General features: G+C 36.3%; 1 protein-coding gene across 1 annotated transcript in view; it reads left to right on the forward strand.

The window, feature by feature from the left end:
• TES (testin LIM domain protein) overlaps positions 1–16,740 on the forward strand; it is a 46,184-nt gene extending 29,444 nt beyond the window's left edge. Inside the window, exons 3-7 of the mRNA XM_059171644.1 lie at positions 6,127–6,379; positions 7,262–7,597; positions 9,123–9,338; positions 9,744–9,902; positions 15,457–16,740. Coding sequence (XP_059027627.1) covers positions 6,127–6,379; positions 7,262–7,597; positions 9,123–9,338; positions 9,744–9,902; positions 15,457–15,645 — 1,153 coding nt within the window. The 3' untranslated portion in view covers positions 15,646–16,740. The remainder of the gene's footprint in view (positions 1–6,126; positions 6,380–7,261; positions 7,598–9,122; positions 9,339–9,743; positions 9,903–15,456) is intronic.
• Positions 16,741–17,938: the final 1,198 nt, after the last annotated feature.

Here is a 17,938-nt window from a genome sequence, read left to right on the forward strand (position 1 = left end):
AAACAAACTTTTGTCTGCATAAATCATCAGAAGTGAAGCATTACTAGTGAAGCATTACTAGTGAAGCATCTGAAGAAAGATACTAAACAAACCTTACAAACATTGCCCCAGCATGTGGGTACTACTGTGCTCACCCATGGCATTTTTGTTTTGTTTTAGGTTGGTATAAAATCAATTTTTTTTTTAAATTCTTCATTTTCTTACGAAGTGTAAGATCTGGATGATTTTAGGCTGAAGTTAATTCTGTAATAAATGTCCTACTCAGTCTCATACCTTTTCTTGGGTACCAAGATAATGATATCCTTTTCTCCCCTGATTTCTCAACAAAATTTTTGTTTAGATAAACTTACTGGATATCTTCCTAATGACTTTAAAAGTTCTTAAAAGAGGGTGCTTGGGTGGCTTAGTCGGTTAAGTGTCAGACTCTTGATTTTGCCTCAGGTCATGATGTTGGGGTTGTGAGATCAAGCCCCACATTGGGCTCCACGCTCGGTGCAGTCTGCTGGAGATTCTCTCCCTCTGTCCCTCTCCTGCTGATGTTCGTTCTCTCTCTCTCAAATGAATAAATACATTAAAACAAAATCAAATAAATAAATAAATAAATCAAAATCAAATAAATAAATAAATCTCTCTTAAGAGAGATTTGTAGAAATAAAAATTTCCAATTTAAATAGTTGATTCAAATGTAAAACACTGTAGCCTGACCCCCCCCCATATTATTTAAAATAATTTTTTGAACTAGTAAATAGCATTGATTTCTATAATGGATAGCTCTTGGCACCTGGCCCAGATTTTATAGGTCTCTTTCTTGAACTGTGGTTTGTAGCTATCCCCTTGTATTTTAGAAATGGAGCTCTAGAGTAAGGGATCCCAAAGGGATGTGGTCACTCCAGCTGCTTAGTGATGACAACTCAAACTGAAAGAACCATTCCACCCCTCAGCCCTGTTCCTGCCAAGTGCTCTATTACTGCAGACACCATGCTGCCACGAGGATGCAGATGAGGTTTATAATGTGTGTGGGACTTTGAAAGCTATCATGAATCAATCATGGGTTTTCCCCACTGAGAAAACTGAAAACCTCTTTTTCCCCTCATCACTGCTGCTATTGGTATACTGTTTTAACCTGATTTAAACTACTTAATAAGGGTATGTGGATGGGTGAAGGGATGGATGGGGAAGATAGATATTCTCAGAACGTAAACCTTCCAAGAATAGCCAGAACAAATAATAAAAAAAAGTATAGAGATGACTCTTATATCATTGGCTAATACACCTTTTTATATATAATGTTTCATAGCAAATAGAACTTATTTATTCTATAGCTTGTTATAGTTCATGCTTTAGAAACCACCAGACTTTATTTCACATATTTTTTTGTCTTTCAAATTCTAAAATCTAACTCCCCTTATTTTAGGGTGCACATGTTGTTATGGAGTAGAACTGGATAATAAACATTTCCAGAGGAAGTCCATATCCTTCATCACATATCTTTGTGACTTTGTTACTCCCTTCTTTAGTCAATCACTTTGCTAATTATTAGGATGCATGCCATAGTTCACAGACATATAAGGATCTATTTATCTATATTAAGGACTAAATTCCCACCCCTAAAGAACTAAAGACTGCTCAGGAAGGTATGATTTTAAACTTGGACCAAAAGCAATGTGATAGTTTTATGGATGATTATATTGTTTTTGTTAACTAAAGAACAAGAATAAAGAACATACTGTAGTAGAATAAGATGCTCCTTTCCACTGGGTGGGAGGATGAGATAACCAGATTTAAGAGTCTTTTATAGCTGAACTAGAATATGCAAACTCTTCAGCACATTCTTACCAAATAAAGATTTCTAACCAATGTGTGCACAAGGAAGTTAGTTTGCCTCCCCACCCCCTATATCTCTGTCTCTCTCTCTCTCTCTCTCTCTCTCTGGACTGCACAAGTCAAATCTAATATTTTTAGTTTGATACCTCACCTTAAGAAAACAAAACACAAAAATCTATAATCATTTAATAATTTATTATTTGGCAAAGAGATTCATTTAAGAATTTTTAGTTGTTTTTTCCTAACTTAAGTAGTATAGAGAAATCCAATTTTAAGTCTAGAAAACTTATTAAACTCTTACTGATGTTAATGCATTTCTGTATGATCAGTCATAGTGTTTGTGATCAATAGCGGTTTAGTTTCCTCCTTTCTGATGAATCCTTATAACTTCACTTTCTTTGATTTTTCTTACTGCTCTGATTAGCACCCACAGGACTGTATGAGTGAAGTGATGGCAAGGTTGCTTTCTTGATGAAACAAATGCACTAAATATGATGTATGTTTAGTGTGGGCTTTTCCCCAGAAACCCTTCCTAAAATTCTGTCTGTTTTTCTTCTGGAGCTAAAACTACTAAGCAAAATGTAGTCAGAAGAGATGTTAAAATGTATGGAATGCTTTTCTTTTTTTCCCCTGTATCTTATAAGAAGCAAATACTTGTTTTATTAGTTTCTGCTATTTATTATCTTCCATGTTCTTTAGACTTATTCTTTGTTTTTCCTAACTTCTTGAGTTAAACTTACTAATTTTATTCTTTTGTCTTCCAGCTTGAGCATATTAGCTATGTCTTTTCTCCTAAGCAACCCCTCAGTTGTGTTCTGCATTTCAAGAAGTAATAGTTTTGTTTTCTTTTTTCCTAAAAATGTTAGTTTTAATTCCTATTGTGATTGTTTCAATATTGAATTTTTTAGGAGTCTTTCAAAAGTACTTTCTAGTTACTTTTCTTTCAAATTATGTTCAGTTAGCCAACTTATGGCACATCATTGGTTTTTAATGTAGTATTCAGTGATTCATTAGTTGCATATAACACCCCATGCTCATCACGTACCCTCCTTAATACCCATCACCCGGCTACCCCGTCCCCCCCCCCTCCATTCTGTAACCCCCAGTTTGTTTCCTGGAGTCCAGAGTCTCTCGTGGTTTGTCTCCCTCTCTGATTTCTTTTTTTGCTGTTGATTTCTAACATACTTATATTCTGATCAGATAATGTGGTTGATGGTGATTCCTTGGGCATTTCTTGAGACTTGGTCTATCAGTATGTGTTCTTTTTCCTGAAGTGTATCAACTGTTCACAAAAGAAGTGCTCTCCAGTCACTGTATAGGATATTTTTTATGGATCAGCTTGATCAGGATTATTGCATTATTCAAATCTTTATTTCTAATTTTTAGTGTTATTAATTATAATGAGTTTATTTCTTAAAGTTCTGTTATTTTTGCTTATATATTTTGAATAGGTTATTAAACTATATTAATTTTATACTTGTTACATTATAGAGGTGATTTTAAATTTCTGTCACTACGTAGTGATTCTCTTTAATATTCATTAAAGAGCATTAAAGTCTAAAGTGTGTGATATTAATATAACTATCTAATTTACTTTTTGTTGGAATTTGCCTGATGTATCTCTTTGCATCCTTATGCTTTCATCCTTTCTTTGCCCTTAAATTTTAAGTGTCTCTTCCAAGTAGCATAAAGTCTGATTTTGTTGTATTACTCAGTCTGAAATCCTTTGTCTTTTAACTGGAGCATTGAGTCCATTTACTGTGACTATTGGTATATTTGGATTATGTTAACTATCTTAATTTGTGCTTTCTACATGTCCTAATCTTCTAAGTTTCTTTTTTCTCCTCTTACTGCCTCCTGTTTAATTACTTGCATTTTATATCACCCTTCCATTTTCTAAGTTTAGAAATTATATGTAATATGTCCTTTTTTAAGAACATATTAACTTTTTTAAAGTTATCTAGTTAACTTACTATGCATGCTTAACAACATCAAATGTTAATCTGTATCTTCGATATCTTCCTGAACAATGTAAGGATATTACAAATTTTTTTAAATTCTCAAACTCCTCCCTCTGATTTATATACTACCATTGCCCTATATTAACTTTCAGCTTATGTTTTTAACACCACAAAGTCTCTCAACTTCTCTGTTTTCCTCAGTCACCTTTTCCAGCTTTTGCTTACTCTGCCAGGCTCCTTCCGGAGTCCCCACCTTTTCCCTGTACTCTTGCCTAGGAAGTGAAAGTGATCTGTTTACTTTACATGCAAATGTGTCACTCCCCGACTCCCAAATTTATATTTTCTAACAGGCTACAGTTTTAACACCAGATCTACATATCCTACAATCTACTTGATATCTTTACCCTGTTTTGTAGACATTTTGAACTTTTCAGTAGTTGAATTTTGGAGAGCTTTGATCAGCTTCCCCCCTCCCAACTATCTCAGATCTGTTCTTTCATAGTTATATTCCTTCCACCAGCTTACTCATCCTGGAAACCTGGGTTCATTTTCTGACAGATTGGGCCTTCCCTTTAGCATCACTACATCCAAATCAACCACAAAGTTTCATCAGTTTTACCTTTGAGGAGATCTGTTCTTTTTTTTTTCCCCATCTCCACTGTTAAATACTATAGTCTAAGCTATAATACACTGTACCTAGACCACAACAATAACCATCCAAAATATAAATTCCACTTGTAAAGCAGTAGTAGCATGCAAACTGGATGCATTATTGACATATTAATTGAACTGATCTCACTCCTTCCAATTATGTCTACCCCTAATCCATTCTCATATAATAGGTGGTAGAGTTTTTGAGAATGATAGATCTAATGTTAGTCCATTACCTAAAAGCCTTCAGTGCCTCCTGCTTATTCTTACAGTAAAAGCCAAATCTTTTAATGTGTCCTACAAGTCCCTACATGATCTTATGCCTGCCTACCTCTCCAACCTTGTCACTCCCCCTTTATTTACCTCACTGCAGCCATGCCAGCCTTCTCTGATTATGGGACCTAAGGGCACAAATTCTTTCCTAATTCAGGACCATCACAAATACACTTTCTACCCAATGTTTGGAGGCTTTTCTTCTCTCTTCTTTATCCCATCTCAAGTAAACAAACACACACACACACACACACACACACACACCATACTTGTTTCATTATCCTTCAGATTCTCAACCTAAATGTTAGTTTCTTATGGAGTAATATTTCTATGGAGCCCTTTTCTCACCAGTTCGAAGTAAAAATTAGACCTCTCAAAATATCCTGTACTTATCTATCACAAATGCAGTTATAGGGTGTATCAATCTAAGTTCATTGCTATAAGCTTAGCTAAGTGCTATATATAAGCTAAGCACATGGATGTTCATGTAAGTTGCATGAAAGAATGATTACCTGCTAGACCAGATTGGAGAAAGAGAGCAGTAGCTTTCATCTAGTGGTATCTTTCATTTCATTTCTCTGAAACTCCAGAGACTTTCATCTATCTGGTTTTTTATACATATGAGAGCACATAGTAAGTGGTCAGTGAATGTTTGAAGGAATAAAAGGAAAGGAAAGAAAGAGAAAGAAAACGGGACATGGGAAAGGAAGGGAAATTAGCAAGGGGACAGGAAAGGAGATGAGGAAAGCTAATGCTGCATATAGCTTTATAGTCCTTGATCAGAAAAGTTATATCAGCCTCCCTCTCACTTAGAAAAAATTCCCAAAACAAAAAACTTAGGTAATGGCTATGAAATTTTACCATGCAATAAAATATGAAACTTGCTGTAATAGTGTTTGGGTGATTCTATTTACTTATTGATTTAAGAAAATGAGGAATACCAGATGAGGCTTTGGTCAGATATGCCCCCTTGAGTGTACACTTTTTAATTAAAAACTAACTTTTTGGGCACCTGGGTAGTTCAGTGGGTTAAGCTTCTGCCTTTGGCTCAGGTCATGACCCCAGTGTCCTGGGATCGAGATCCGCATCAGGCTCTCTGCTCAGTGGGGAGCCTGCCTCCCCCCCTCTCTCTGCCTACTTGTGATCTCTCTCTCTCTCTTTCAAATAAATAAATAAAATCTTAAAAAAGAAAAGAACAACTAACTTTTTAAAGTCTTATAATGTGAAGGTACATTTTTATGTTTCCTTGGTTAAATTTATGGATAGCTTCTTGGAAGCCCCCCTGCCCAGTACCTTGCCTTTCCATACCATTTTGTGGAACATGTATAAAAGTATTTTATAAACTATAAATGTATGAGTATGCTTACTTATTTATTAGGTATAATTAATTATTGCCAACTTATTTCCAAAATTATAGAAAAATATGTCGTAACTGCAAGTGTGGCCAAGAAGAGCATGATGTCCTCTTGAGCAATGAAGAGGATCGAAAAGTGGGAAAACTTTTTGAAGACACCAAATATACCACCCTGATTGCAAAGCTAAAATCAGATGGAATTCCCATGTATAAACGTAATGTTATGATATTGACCAATCCAGTTGCTGCCAAGAAGAATGTCTCCATCAATACAGTTACCTATGAATGGGCTCCTCCTGTCCAGAATCAGGCATTGGTAAATAATTAGGGGAAGGGCAGTCTGTTTGTTAAATTTCAGGGGCTATTTTTTTAGGGCAGTCCCTTTGGTGACCTAATCAACCTCAAGTCTGTTATTTTTCTGGGGTTCCCATTACTTTGACTTCAAACTTTTATTGGTTTTTGAAAGTAAAATTAGATACCTCATAGAATTTTCCTGACTACTCAGGTATGTTAACCTTTTTGAGGGAATGGTCTGACATTTTTAAATAATTAGATGAAAAACATATTTTGTATATATCTAGTAACTTCTAGCTTATACTTGAGAGGTATCTCTTAAGATAGCAAGGACTATCTGAAAGAATAGAATTTGTCTTTTTTTTTTTAACTCAAAAAGTGTTTAACAGTATATTTTACAATATAAAGAAAAAAAAGGTAATTTTGTGTCAAACTCCTTTTACTGTTATAACAACCAAATATAACATTTGGAAGTCTTTTAAGAAGACTAATTAAATCATTCAAGTGAATCTTACGATATCTTTTTTTATATATAATGATAAAATGTTCTTGATCCATAGGCAGTTCTAAACATTTAACCATGCCTGCTAAAAATTTGTGTTCTCTTGCAATTATATATTTGTATATATAACACAAGTAAACATTAATAACCAAAATCTTCTTATACACTGACAACAAAAGTTTAATTTCATGGAGAAAAATGTATTTATTTTTACTGAACTTAATCTATTTTACAATACCTTTTTTGATTATGTTAATATCTTAAGATATTTATATTATAAAGACTGTTATGAATGGATAAAACCCCCTTCTTTCTTAATTTGCTTCTGGTGTGTGTTATAAAATATTGCTTGTCTGATGACCAAGGCACCTCTCAGTTAACACGGGTCTCCTTGTGGTTCAGGCCAGGCAGTACATGCAGATGCTGCCCAAGGAGAAGCAGCCAGTGGCAGGCTCAGAGGGGGCACAGTACCGAAAGAAACAGCTGGCAAAGCAGCTCCCTGCACATGACCAGGACCCTTCAAAGTGTCATGAGTTGTCTCCCAAAGAGGTAAAGGAGATGGAACAGTTTGTGAAGAAATATAAGAGCGAAGCTCTGGGAGTAGGAGATGTCAAACTTCCCCGTGAGATGGATGCTCAAGGCCCCAACAGAATGTACATCCCTAGCGGGGATAGAAGCACCCCAGCAGCCGTGGGGGCCATGGAAGACAAATCAGCCGAACACAAAAAAACTCAGTATGTAAGTACAGAGCTCCTGGTGTTGGCCCAACTGGTCTGTTTCTACAGGTTCTTTCCCATTCTTTGAATATTTTTTACGGGGGGGTGGGGGGGGCGGGCGGGGTGGCATTCCTCAATTTCCAAAAGGAGTAAGTGAAGGAAATAAATTAAAATTCATTTTAGGTTTATTTTAGCAATCATCACATTTGAAACCTCTAACGCCAATTTTCTGATTCTCTGTTGCCAAGGGTAATTGTGAGTTTTATGTATACATAGTAGTTAGCATTGGTGTCATGCTGGAAGACAACATGCTCCTCTAGAATCTGTTTCCAAACATAATTTTGGTGTTAATTGTTTATCTCTTCCCATAAACAAGAATAATGTATGATTAGGTTAATTCAGTTTTGCTTGTGAGAACATGCCTAAAATTCATAATTCAAATTTATATGGATATACAGTTGACGCTGAAAAACACAGGTTTGAACTATGTAGATCCACTTATACACAGATTTTTTTTTAATCGATACAGTATAGTCCTATAAATGTATTTTCTCTTCCATTTTATTTTCTTAATAATAATTTCTTTTTTCTAGCTTACTCTATTGTAAGAATTCAGTATATAATTCATAAAACATACAAAATATGTGTTAATCAACTATGTTATTGGTAAGGCTTCAAATCAGTAGTAGACTATTAGTAGTTGAGTTTTTTTTTTTTTAAGATTTTATTTATTTATTTGACAGAGAGAAATTACAAGTACACTGAGAGGCAGGCAGAGAGAGAGAGAGAAGGAAGCAGGCTCCCTGCTGAGCAGAGAGCCCGATGCGGGACTCGATCCCAGGATCCCGAGATCATGACCTGAGCCGAAGACAGCGGCCCAACCCACTGAGCCACCCAGGCGCCCGAGTAGTTGAGTTTTGAGGAAGTCAAATTTATACGTAGATTTCTGATTACGTGTGGGGTCAGCACCCCTAACCCCTGTGTTGTTCGAGGGTCAACTACACAACCAATATTACTTTTTAAAAATCTCTCATAGGAGGGAAATTGAAGTCTTTTTCTTATGCCTTGAAATTAAAAGAGAATTGTGATACACATGAACAAAATATAAGAGCTAAATTTAGTGTAATATATTTCTCATAGATACAAATAATGCATTAACCAGTAAGGCTTAGTCCTGTTTAAAAAGAGAGAGAGAGAGAGAGAGAGAGAGAGAAAGATACCAATACCAATAAGCTCTAAGTTAATGATTTTGGGAGAACCACTTAAAAGTTGGGGTGGAAATTATTGTTGCCCTTTTTCTGTAAGTGATAACTCAGGAAACAGTGCTCCTTTACAGCAGGGCACAAGAATTAGGTTTGAAGAGCCTGGAGAAAGCCAAGAAATTCCATTTCCCGGAAATGCTGACATCTTACTGTCTCTGTGGACAAATTACTAATTTTAGTAGGAATTCTTTCTCTTGGAAGTTGTTTCTCTGAATTCCTGTGACACTGATGATGAGAAATGCCAGTTTTACAATGACATATTGTTTTGAACGGGTTTCCTTTCAGTCCTGCTACTGCTGCAAACAGAGTATGAAAGAGGGTGACCCAGCCATCTATGCTGAAAGGGCCGGCTATGATAAACTGTGGCATCCAGCTTGTTTCGTCTGCAGTACCTGCCACGAGCTCCTGGTCGACATGATTTATTTCTGGAAGAAAGGGAAGCTGTACTGTGGCAGACATTACTGTGACAGTGAGAAACCACGGTGTGCTGGCTGCGATGAGGTGTGTTCCCTGCAGCTCCTATAGATGGGCTCCCTCTGGTGCCCCCATAGAGTCCCCTAACCATCTTCACCGGGCCATCCTTGGCAGAAAGTCCACATGAATTAGCCAATATTTACACGCAGAGGAGTTGAGTGGGAAAACAACTTTTAACTCAGTCATTCGGGGTGTCTATGTTAACTGTGTTGACTAATGAAAGACTGTCCAGGAACATAGAAGACTGATTTGGACTGAAGGAAATAATAACCTGAATTTAAGGATTAAGTTATTTTCAGACTTTGAGATCAGGAAAGTGGGTTGATTTTTTACTTGTGGATCTAAATCCCTTACTAGTCTATGGAACCTAGCTTTGTCATTTGTAGCAAAAAGGAAAATACGTGATTCCTCTTATTTTTGCCCTCTTCCCAGTTGATATTCAGCAATGAGTACACCCAAGCAGAAAACCAAAATTGGCATTTGAAACACTTCTGCTGCTTTGACTGTGACAACATCCTAGCTGGGGAAATATATGTGATGGTCAATGACAAGCCCGTGTGCAAGCCCTGCTATGTGAAGAATCATGCTGTGGTAAGAAGTGCTCTGGGGTATGGGTGCTTTGACCTGCTTGAGGACTTAACACTATGCCTTTATTTAAGCCAATGAGAAACAGAAAGGACTGTGGTTAAGTAAGAAACCTGTGATTCCTGCTATAGGGTCTTAAAATTCAGGTAATTCAAAAACAATAACATGCATTGACTGGGAGCCACCTCAAGATTTCTATCTGTGCAGTTTACACTATAGATTATAAGTGCTACTTAGTTATCAAATCCCCACTAAAAAAAGTTCTTTAATAGAAATGAGACTGATTGGTTCTCATCATACAGATCAGAGTCCATTTACATTAAGATTTTAGGAGCTGTTTGTGTTATTTAGCTGTGTTTGAGTGTTTTTGCTTTCTGTTCCATGTTCCTAGGGCCCCCAACTGTGGCTTCATTATCTCTTTTTAACCTGGATGTTGTACAATGACTGTTTCTTAAACCCTTATTGAATTGATTGACTATAACAAAATTTGACCTACATATTTAGATTATATTTTTATCAGCCAAACATTCAAATAGTTAATGTGAGAGTATATTTTTTTCTTGGCTCTACCCTGCTTACACAGAGCTGCTATTGCACGAAGGCCAAGAGATAAGCAATTTAGATAAAGGCTAGATAAAGAAAGTTGGCCATATATAGTAAACCTCTTAATCCAAGGGATATTAAAATGATAGACATCTACTTCTTTATAAGCAGGAAAATATGTACTAAAGTTCCTCAGAGCTATCATGTAAAGCAGGCTTCTGGCTAAGGAATACATTGTTGTATTTATATCATTCTAGGAGTGTGGTACTGTGGGAATAACGTAGTAAGTTCTGATGCCAGTGCCAGTTTTCAACCTTTATCTACTCTCTGAGTATAATTCGTCATTTTCTATCAATTCTGCCTCGTCCGTAAATCTCAGATCCTCACAGTTACAGCTATACTCTACTTCAGACCTTTATTTTTTGTCATTTGGATTATTATAGTGACCTCAAGTTTGGTCTCTCCACGTCCACTCTTCATGTTGTCCAGAATCACCTTCCATAATGATGGAAGGTAATCTTTCTGAAACGCAAACCTAATCAGTAAGCCTTTACTTACCAGATCCAGCCCCTCCTTGCCTGTTCAGCCTCTTCTACTAGTTGCCCAATCCAAATCATATTCACCAAGTTACGCATTTTCTAGCTTTTAGACTATTCTGGGTCTTCTACTCACCTTAACTCCTCCATCTGTTGCACTCTCCCCGTTCCCCGTTTCACCTGCTCAGACTCAGTGGAGGCTTTTTTTAGAATACCTTTCTTAATTTTTTTGGTCCTAAGCTCCAGCCATTTTTCTCTGGGTAAGATGCCTCTCTGTGCTCCAGCAGAGCACATCTGTGTGTAATTAATACCACCCTTCTGTCTCCTCCCCTAGACTATAAGCAGCTGGTGGACAGAGCTTGCCTTTTTATTTCCATGCCCTCAATGTCTGCCCTTAGGAAATGTTCAAGTGACTTCTTTGTCCTCTAATATTTCTCATTTGCTTTGGATCAACAAGGGCCTCCTTATACCTGGGGAAAGGATTATGAATCACCATGTGACCTGGTACATAATTTAGCTAAAAACTGCTTCCCTGAATATTATTGCTACAGTTTCTTTGAAGGTAAATTGTTATCATAATGTATATTTTACTATAGGGCTGTGTGACCTCAGTCTCAAGGACCAGGATGCAAATTCCATGTAGGCAGGGAACTTTGTCTGCGGTGTTTTCTAATTCCAACACAAGAACAGCACAGTAGATACTCAGTAAATACTGAATAAAGCCTTAAACAGATAAAGCTGCTTTATGTAACTGTTATAAGCTTCTCTTCCTTAGCTTGTAACTAACCAACACAGAGGAATAACCAGAGATATTATGAAAACACAGACAGAAAATTTATAAATCATTTAGCTTTATAATGTGGTACGATTTCTTTAAGGAAGTTTACTTTCTCAGTAAGATGTACTATTGCCCTTTGCCTAAAATTAAAATGAACAGCTCTTTCCATTGCCTGCACAAACCAGCTAATGATGAAACAAGCTATCCCTTCCACATACTAAATGATGTAAAATTTTGAAGATTGTGTGGTTCAGGGCATCAGTCTGCTTAGATCTTTTAATCTTCAAACAAACAAATTGTCTGTGGACCTGAAGGCAAGAACTCAATTTAAAACAGGATATTTCTGTGGGAAAAAAATTAACTTAGAAAGAGGATAGTGGGAAATACACTTAGTTTGTCTCTGAATGGTCTCTGGAATTCTGGTCTCAAATGGCCATTTCCTGAATTCACATCTCTGAGACTTCACAGGAACCTCTTGCCAGAGAGGTCATTACAATAAGTGTTGTTAGTGGTTTTTTTTTTTTTTCCACATTGTGTATACAAATAAACTAAAAGAAGTAGGAGAAATTGAAGGAAATCAGAACAAATTGAAATACTTTAAGTTTAAGAACCCCCAAAAATCAAATGCCAGGCAGAAAGTGGTAAAGCACATCATCTCCCAGACACTCAATGAGGCCTAGGCAACTTTCAGATTTATAAAGAATTAGGGGCAGTAGGTTTTAGCTGGGACTCTCTGCCAGAATTTGGAATGAATGACAAATTATTAGAAAAACTAAATTATATGAAACCACAAAGCCTAAATTCCTATACCATTCAGTGTGTTCATTAGTTTTTTTTTTTTAGCCTAAGCAATTTCCTTAATTTTATATATAATTGAATAGTAGTGATCTCTTTTTTATTTTTTTTTTAAGATTTATTTATTTATTTGCTAGAGAGTGAGAGAGAGAGAATGACAGGGGAGAAGGTCAGAGGGAGAAGTAGACTCCTCATGGAACTGGGAGCCCAATGCGGGACTCAATCCCGGGATTCCAGGATCATGACCTGAGCGGAAGGCAGTCGCTTAACCAACTGAGCCCCCCAGGTGCCCCAGTTATATCTTTTTTAAAATCACAAATAAAAATATGAATTTCAAAAGATATGAAAAGATCCACAAGTATTGTTAGAGGGTTGAGATAAAGAAGATAAGTCATGGTCTAAAAGCATGTTCTAAAAACAATTTTTTCTAAAAAAATTTGTGAGATGTGTCTATGTTACACAAACAAGTTTAAAATATTGAAAAATTAATATGAAAGATAGAAAACTGCAAAGGCCAATGTTCTAAATATAAATCTACAAAATATGAATATATGCAAAAGCAATTGCTTGCATGATACAGCTACAAATTAAGAGCTCACTTGTAATTAAAACACCCATTTTTGTCATATTCAGGAATAGCCACATATTGATCATGGAAAGAGAATATCTCTCTTGCTTCTCAGGAAACACTAGGTTGACATAACATGGGAATTAAATAGCTATAATCTCTGTAATTAGAAGTCATGTAGCACTAAAAAGAATGGAAAGTCAGGGCGCCTGAGTGGCTTAGTCGGTTGAGTGTCTGACTCTTGATTTCTCTTCAGGTCATGATCTCAGGTTGTGGGATCAAGCCCATGTCAGCCTCCATGCCAAGCTCAAAATCTCTACCCCCATCTCCTTATGCCTCTCTCTTTCTCTCAAAATAAACAAAACCTTAAAAAAAAAAAAAAAGGCATAGAAAGTATATTGCACATTTGAAGTGGGTATTTGTAATAAGGCCTCACTTCACAACCTAAACCAGTTTTCCCCACTGAATAGCAGCCATGTTTTAAGGTCTTTTCAAGTAAGGAGGCTCAGGCTGAATGACATGTCCTCCTCTCTGAAGGATTCACATTAAGAAACCAAAGGTGCTGAAGATTAGACACTTCTATGTAATGCAGGACAGTCTGTCACTTTCTTTACTTGTTATAAAATACTTAAAAACTTTAGATAGTTCCATTCATTCAGAATATGCACAAACAGGAAAGCCTATGAACTATCTAGTGTTTTGGAAGTCTCGATAGGGTAGTTTTGTTTTCTCTTAAAATATTGAGGGTTATTCATTTATTTTCTTCATATGGATGTTCAGCTAAAGAAGAAAATTGTGTGTGTTGTGGATGTGGATACATGTGCATGCCATGTATTTATTTGTACATAACATACACTGAATTCCACAGAAAATATAAGTATTAATATTTTATAATATTTGATTATACATAAATTATGACTTAGAACAGAAGCCAATTAACTACAATTTTTAGTGCAAACTAATTATTCTCAAACACTGGCAGTATTTTAAGTTGCGTCCTTAATTATTTTGAACATGATTTTCATTTCATACTCTCTAGAAACCAGTGATGTTAATAATCTCATGTATCAGAGGTAAGATTAGTAAAATTATGCTTCAAAGCTTTAATGACTGAGGAAAATCTTTTTTCTTAAAGACTGTTTTTTAAGAGCAGTGTTAGGTTTACAACAAAAGAGGAAGACACAGCAATTTCCCACATAACCTTTACACTTACACATATAGTATCTCACTCACTGTAACATCACTCACCTGAATGCTACATTTTTTACCAAGGATTAATCTACATTCACATTTCATAATCACCCAGAGTCCACAGTTCACCTCAGGGTTCATCCTCGGTGTTTCACATTCTGTGGGTTTGGACAAAAGTATAGCCTGGGCAAATGACATATACCCATCATAATAAAACTGTAGAGAATATTTTCACTGTCCTAAATGTCCTCTGTGCTCTCTACCTGGTCTTCTCTACAATCCCCCATCCCACCCCTGACAACCAATAATCTTTTTATTTTCTCCATAGTTTTGCCTTTGCCAGAATGTGATACGGTTGGAATCATACAGTATGTTACTTTTTTAAAAGATTGGCTTCTTTCTCTTAGCAATGTGCATTTAAAATTCCTCCACGTCTTTTCATGGTTTGATAGCTCTGTCTTTTTTAGCACTGGTTAATATCCCATTGTCTCGATTACCACAGTGTATTTATCTCTTTACTTACTGAAGGACATCTTGGTTGCTTCCAGATTTTGGCAATTATAAATAAAGATTCTATAAATATCAATGTGCAAGTTTTTGTGGGCATAGGTTTTCAGCTCCTTTAGGTAAATGCCAAGGAGCATCATTTTGGACTGTATGATGAAAGTATATTCAGTTTTCTAAGAAACTGCTAAACTGTCTCCCAAAGTGGCTGTACATTTTGCATTCCCACCGATAATGAATGAGAGTTCCTGTTGTTCCACATCTTCACCAGCATTTGGATTTATAGAGCAAATCATAAAACTTTTCTATAATTAGTAAAGTAGAATACACTAGAATGAAACTTCTCTGAAACTCACCATTAAGACTTTCTGCCTCCAACACCATGGGGATATCTTACAAGCACCAAATCATCTGTTTGGTCTTTACCTGTTATTTCTCAGAGACACCCATTCTCTATAGACATCCATTAACAGTGGTGGGCTAAACAGTTAACTAGAAGGTCAATCTTAGTTATATATTTTTGAGGTGGTCATTCTCAGTTTAATTTACCATCTGAAAGAAAGACATTGTTTGTTCTAACATGAAAATGTTACTATCAGTTTGATTTCTCATCCTCTTCTGTTATCTATGTAATCAACTTAACAGGTATGTCAAGGGTGCCACAATGCCATCGACCCTGAAGTGCAGCGGGTGACCTATAACAATTTCAGCTGGCATGCGTCCACAGAGTGCTTTTTGTGTTCCTGCTGCAGCAAGTGTCTCATTGGGCAGAAGTTCATGCCAGTAGAAGGGATGGTTTTCTGTTCAGTGGAGTGTAAGAAGATGATGTCTTAAGAGGAAAGTACCAAGCAGTATTGAGCCATAGCTATCCTAAATGGTCTGCATTTCTACTGTAAAATGCAATTTGGAGAAATAAATGAAAAAAAAAAAAAGAAACTGTAAAGGAAACCAGGAGATTTTGTTCAATGCCTTTCTTTGCTGTTTTTCCTTATCGATTTTTTTTTTCATCTCAATTTTTAAAACCTGCCTTTTAAGCACTTGATTTTTAAAACAGTAAGGAATTTTTATCTTTCCTTAGCTTTCCTCATGTAAAATCTTGGAGGTGGAAGCCTGGGTTTAATTAATCTTCATACACCTATCCCCCTGTGCCAAACAAACTATTTATGAACACTTAAAAATTAGTGTGCTGAATGAAAAAATGCACATTACTAGTTCTATATTCTTTTCCCCCCTCTCATGTAAAATGAAAGGAAATTAAACTTGCCCTAATGCCAAGGCTCTGCGTTTATTGCCTTATCTTATTCACTGAAATTTGTAGTGATACTCAGTGAATTCTTTTGACAAAGAAAAGAGAAACGCATCAGAGTACAGAGGGCTATTATCATTCTAATGCTTTTGCATTTGCTCTTTTCTCATTTAGGCAGAGGTGGCTTTATTGCATTTCTCTACTTTTTTTTTTTTTTTTAACTTGCCCTACCTCGCAGTATTCTCTTTGTAAGCTCATGACCTCCATCTGTGGCCTTAAATACTTTATTGTCACACGTGGTATCCACTTTTTCCTTCTATAGGTGATTTCTGGCTTGGACATAAAAGCCAAGCCATTCACTTACGTTTCCAGTCCAAAGAACATGTATACCTTTTGTACCCAAGAAACTATAACTTGTACTGATTGCACTTGCCTACCATGGTTTGGATAGATTTTTTTTTTTTTTTGCATGAATTTACTCTTTTCTAATGGATACTGTTGTATGGTGCTTCTAAACCTGTTCAAGGGTATATATCGAATGTCGTCTTTGCCTGTATACTTCCATCTTTAGATATTTCTATGTTTATTTTTCCATATATATTTCCATATATACTATGCACTATAAAGATGAAACTGAATGAATGATATGTATATTCAAAATAAAGTCTCTTTCACCTCAACAATTGTACCTTTATTCTTCATATCCTTTTTCCCTTAGAGGAAAAAAAAATCAGTCTGCAGTTTAGCTTTGTCACAGCAGGGGGCGTCATCTCCACAGAGAAAGCCTCAAACAAAAATAAAGGCTGTTTCTCACAAGACAGGAAATTAAGCTTTTCTTTATGATGAAGGGATACATTTTATGAAAAAAAAATTTTTTGAGAGAGAGAGAGCATATGATCAGGGAGGGGTAGAAGAACAATCTCAAGAAGGCTCCACACTCAATGCAGAGTCCCCCACACAGCTAGATCTTAAGACCCCAAGATCATGATCTGGGTTGAAATCAACGAGTCAGAAGTTTAACCAACTGAGCCATCCAGGTGCCCCTTTTATGACACTTAAATAAATCAAGCAAACAACAAATTTAAGTTTTCAATTCGTGCACAAGTTTTATCTTTCAGAAAAGAAATGTGTCGTTTTTTTAAAGATTTTATTTATCTGACAGAGAGAGATCACAAGTAGGCAGAGAGGCAGGCGGCCGGACAGGGTGGGGTGGGGGGAGCAGGATCCCCACCGAGCTGAGAGCCCGATGCAGGACTCCATCCCAGGACCCTGAGGTCACGACCTGAGCTGAAGGCAGAGGCTTAACCCACTAAGGCACCTAGGCGCCCAGAAATGTGTCATTTTAACTGAAGTTTGGGTAAGCTCTATCCTTTTGAGGTGAATCTAACAATTATTACTCTTACACTTGTTTACACTTGTTTTTTGGTTTTCTAACAATTTTTTCTGGCTACTTAGTGTGAAAAAGATGTGGTATAGTAGTAGATTAATTCTTCCTAGTTTAGCAGATCAAGAGATTTCTTTCTTTCTTTCTTTCTTTCTTCCTTCCTTCCTTCCTTTCATTTTTTTTTTCTTTTTTTCAGTCTGAAGTATTTCTGTCATAGTGGGAGTAGTGGTTTTCTATGACACATACTCAGAATAATTTGCTTTGGATTTTTTTTTCCCCAGTTCATGATTGTTTGGCTGATAGTGCTTTTCCTAAATTCCATATCCCATCTCACCACTCACATCCTATCACTAACATAAAGGTAGACACATTTATTCCTTCTGCATTATGCCTTCCTCAGCCATGAAAAAGTATCTTGAACACAAGTCACTTTATCTGAAGAAGTAATCTAATCATAGAGTATTAAATGCTTATATCATAAGTATCCATCATTATCT

Source organism: Mustela lutreola, chromosome 4 (genome assembly GCF_030435805.1).
Source record: "Mustela lutreola isolate mMusLut2 chromosome 4, mMusLut2.pri, whole genome shotgun sequence".
NCBI classification, from domain to species: domain Eukaryota; kingdom Metazoa; phylum Chordata; class Mammalia; order Carnivora; family Mustelidae; genus Mustela; species Mustela lutreola.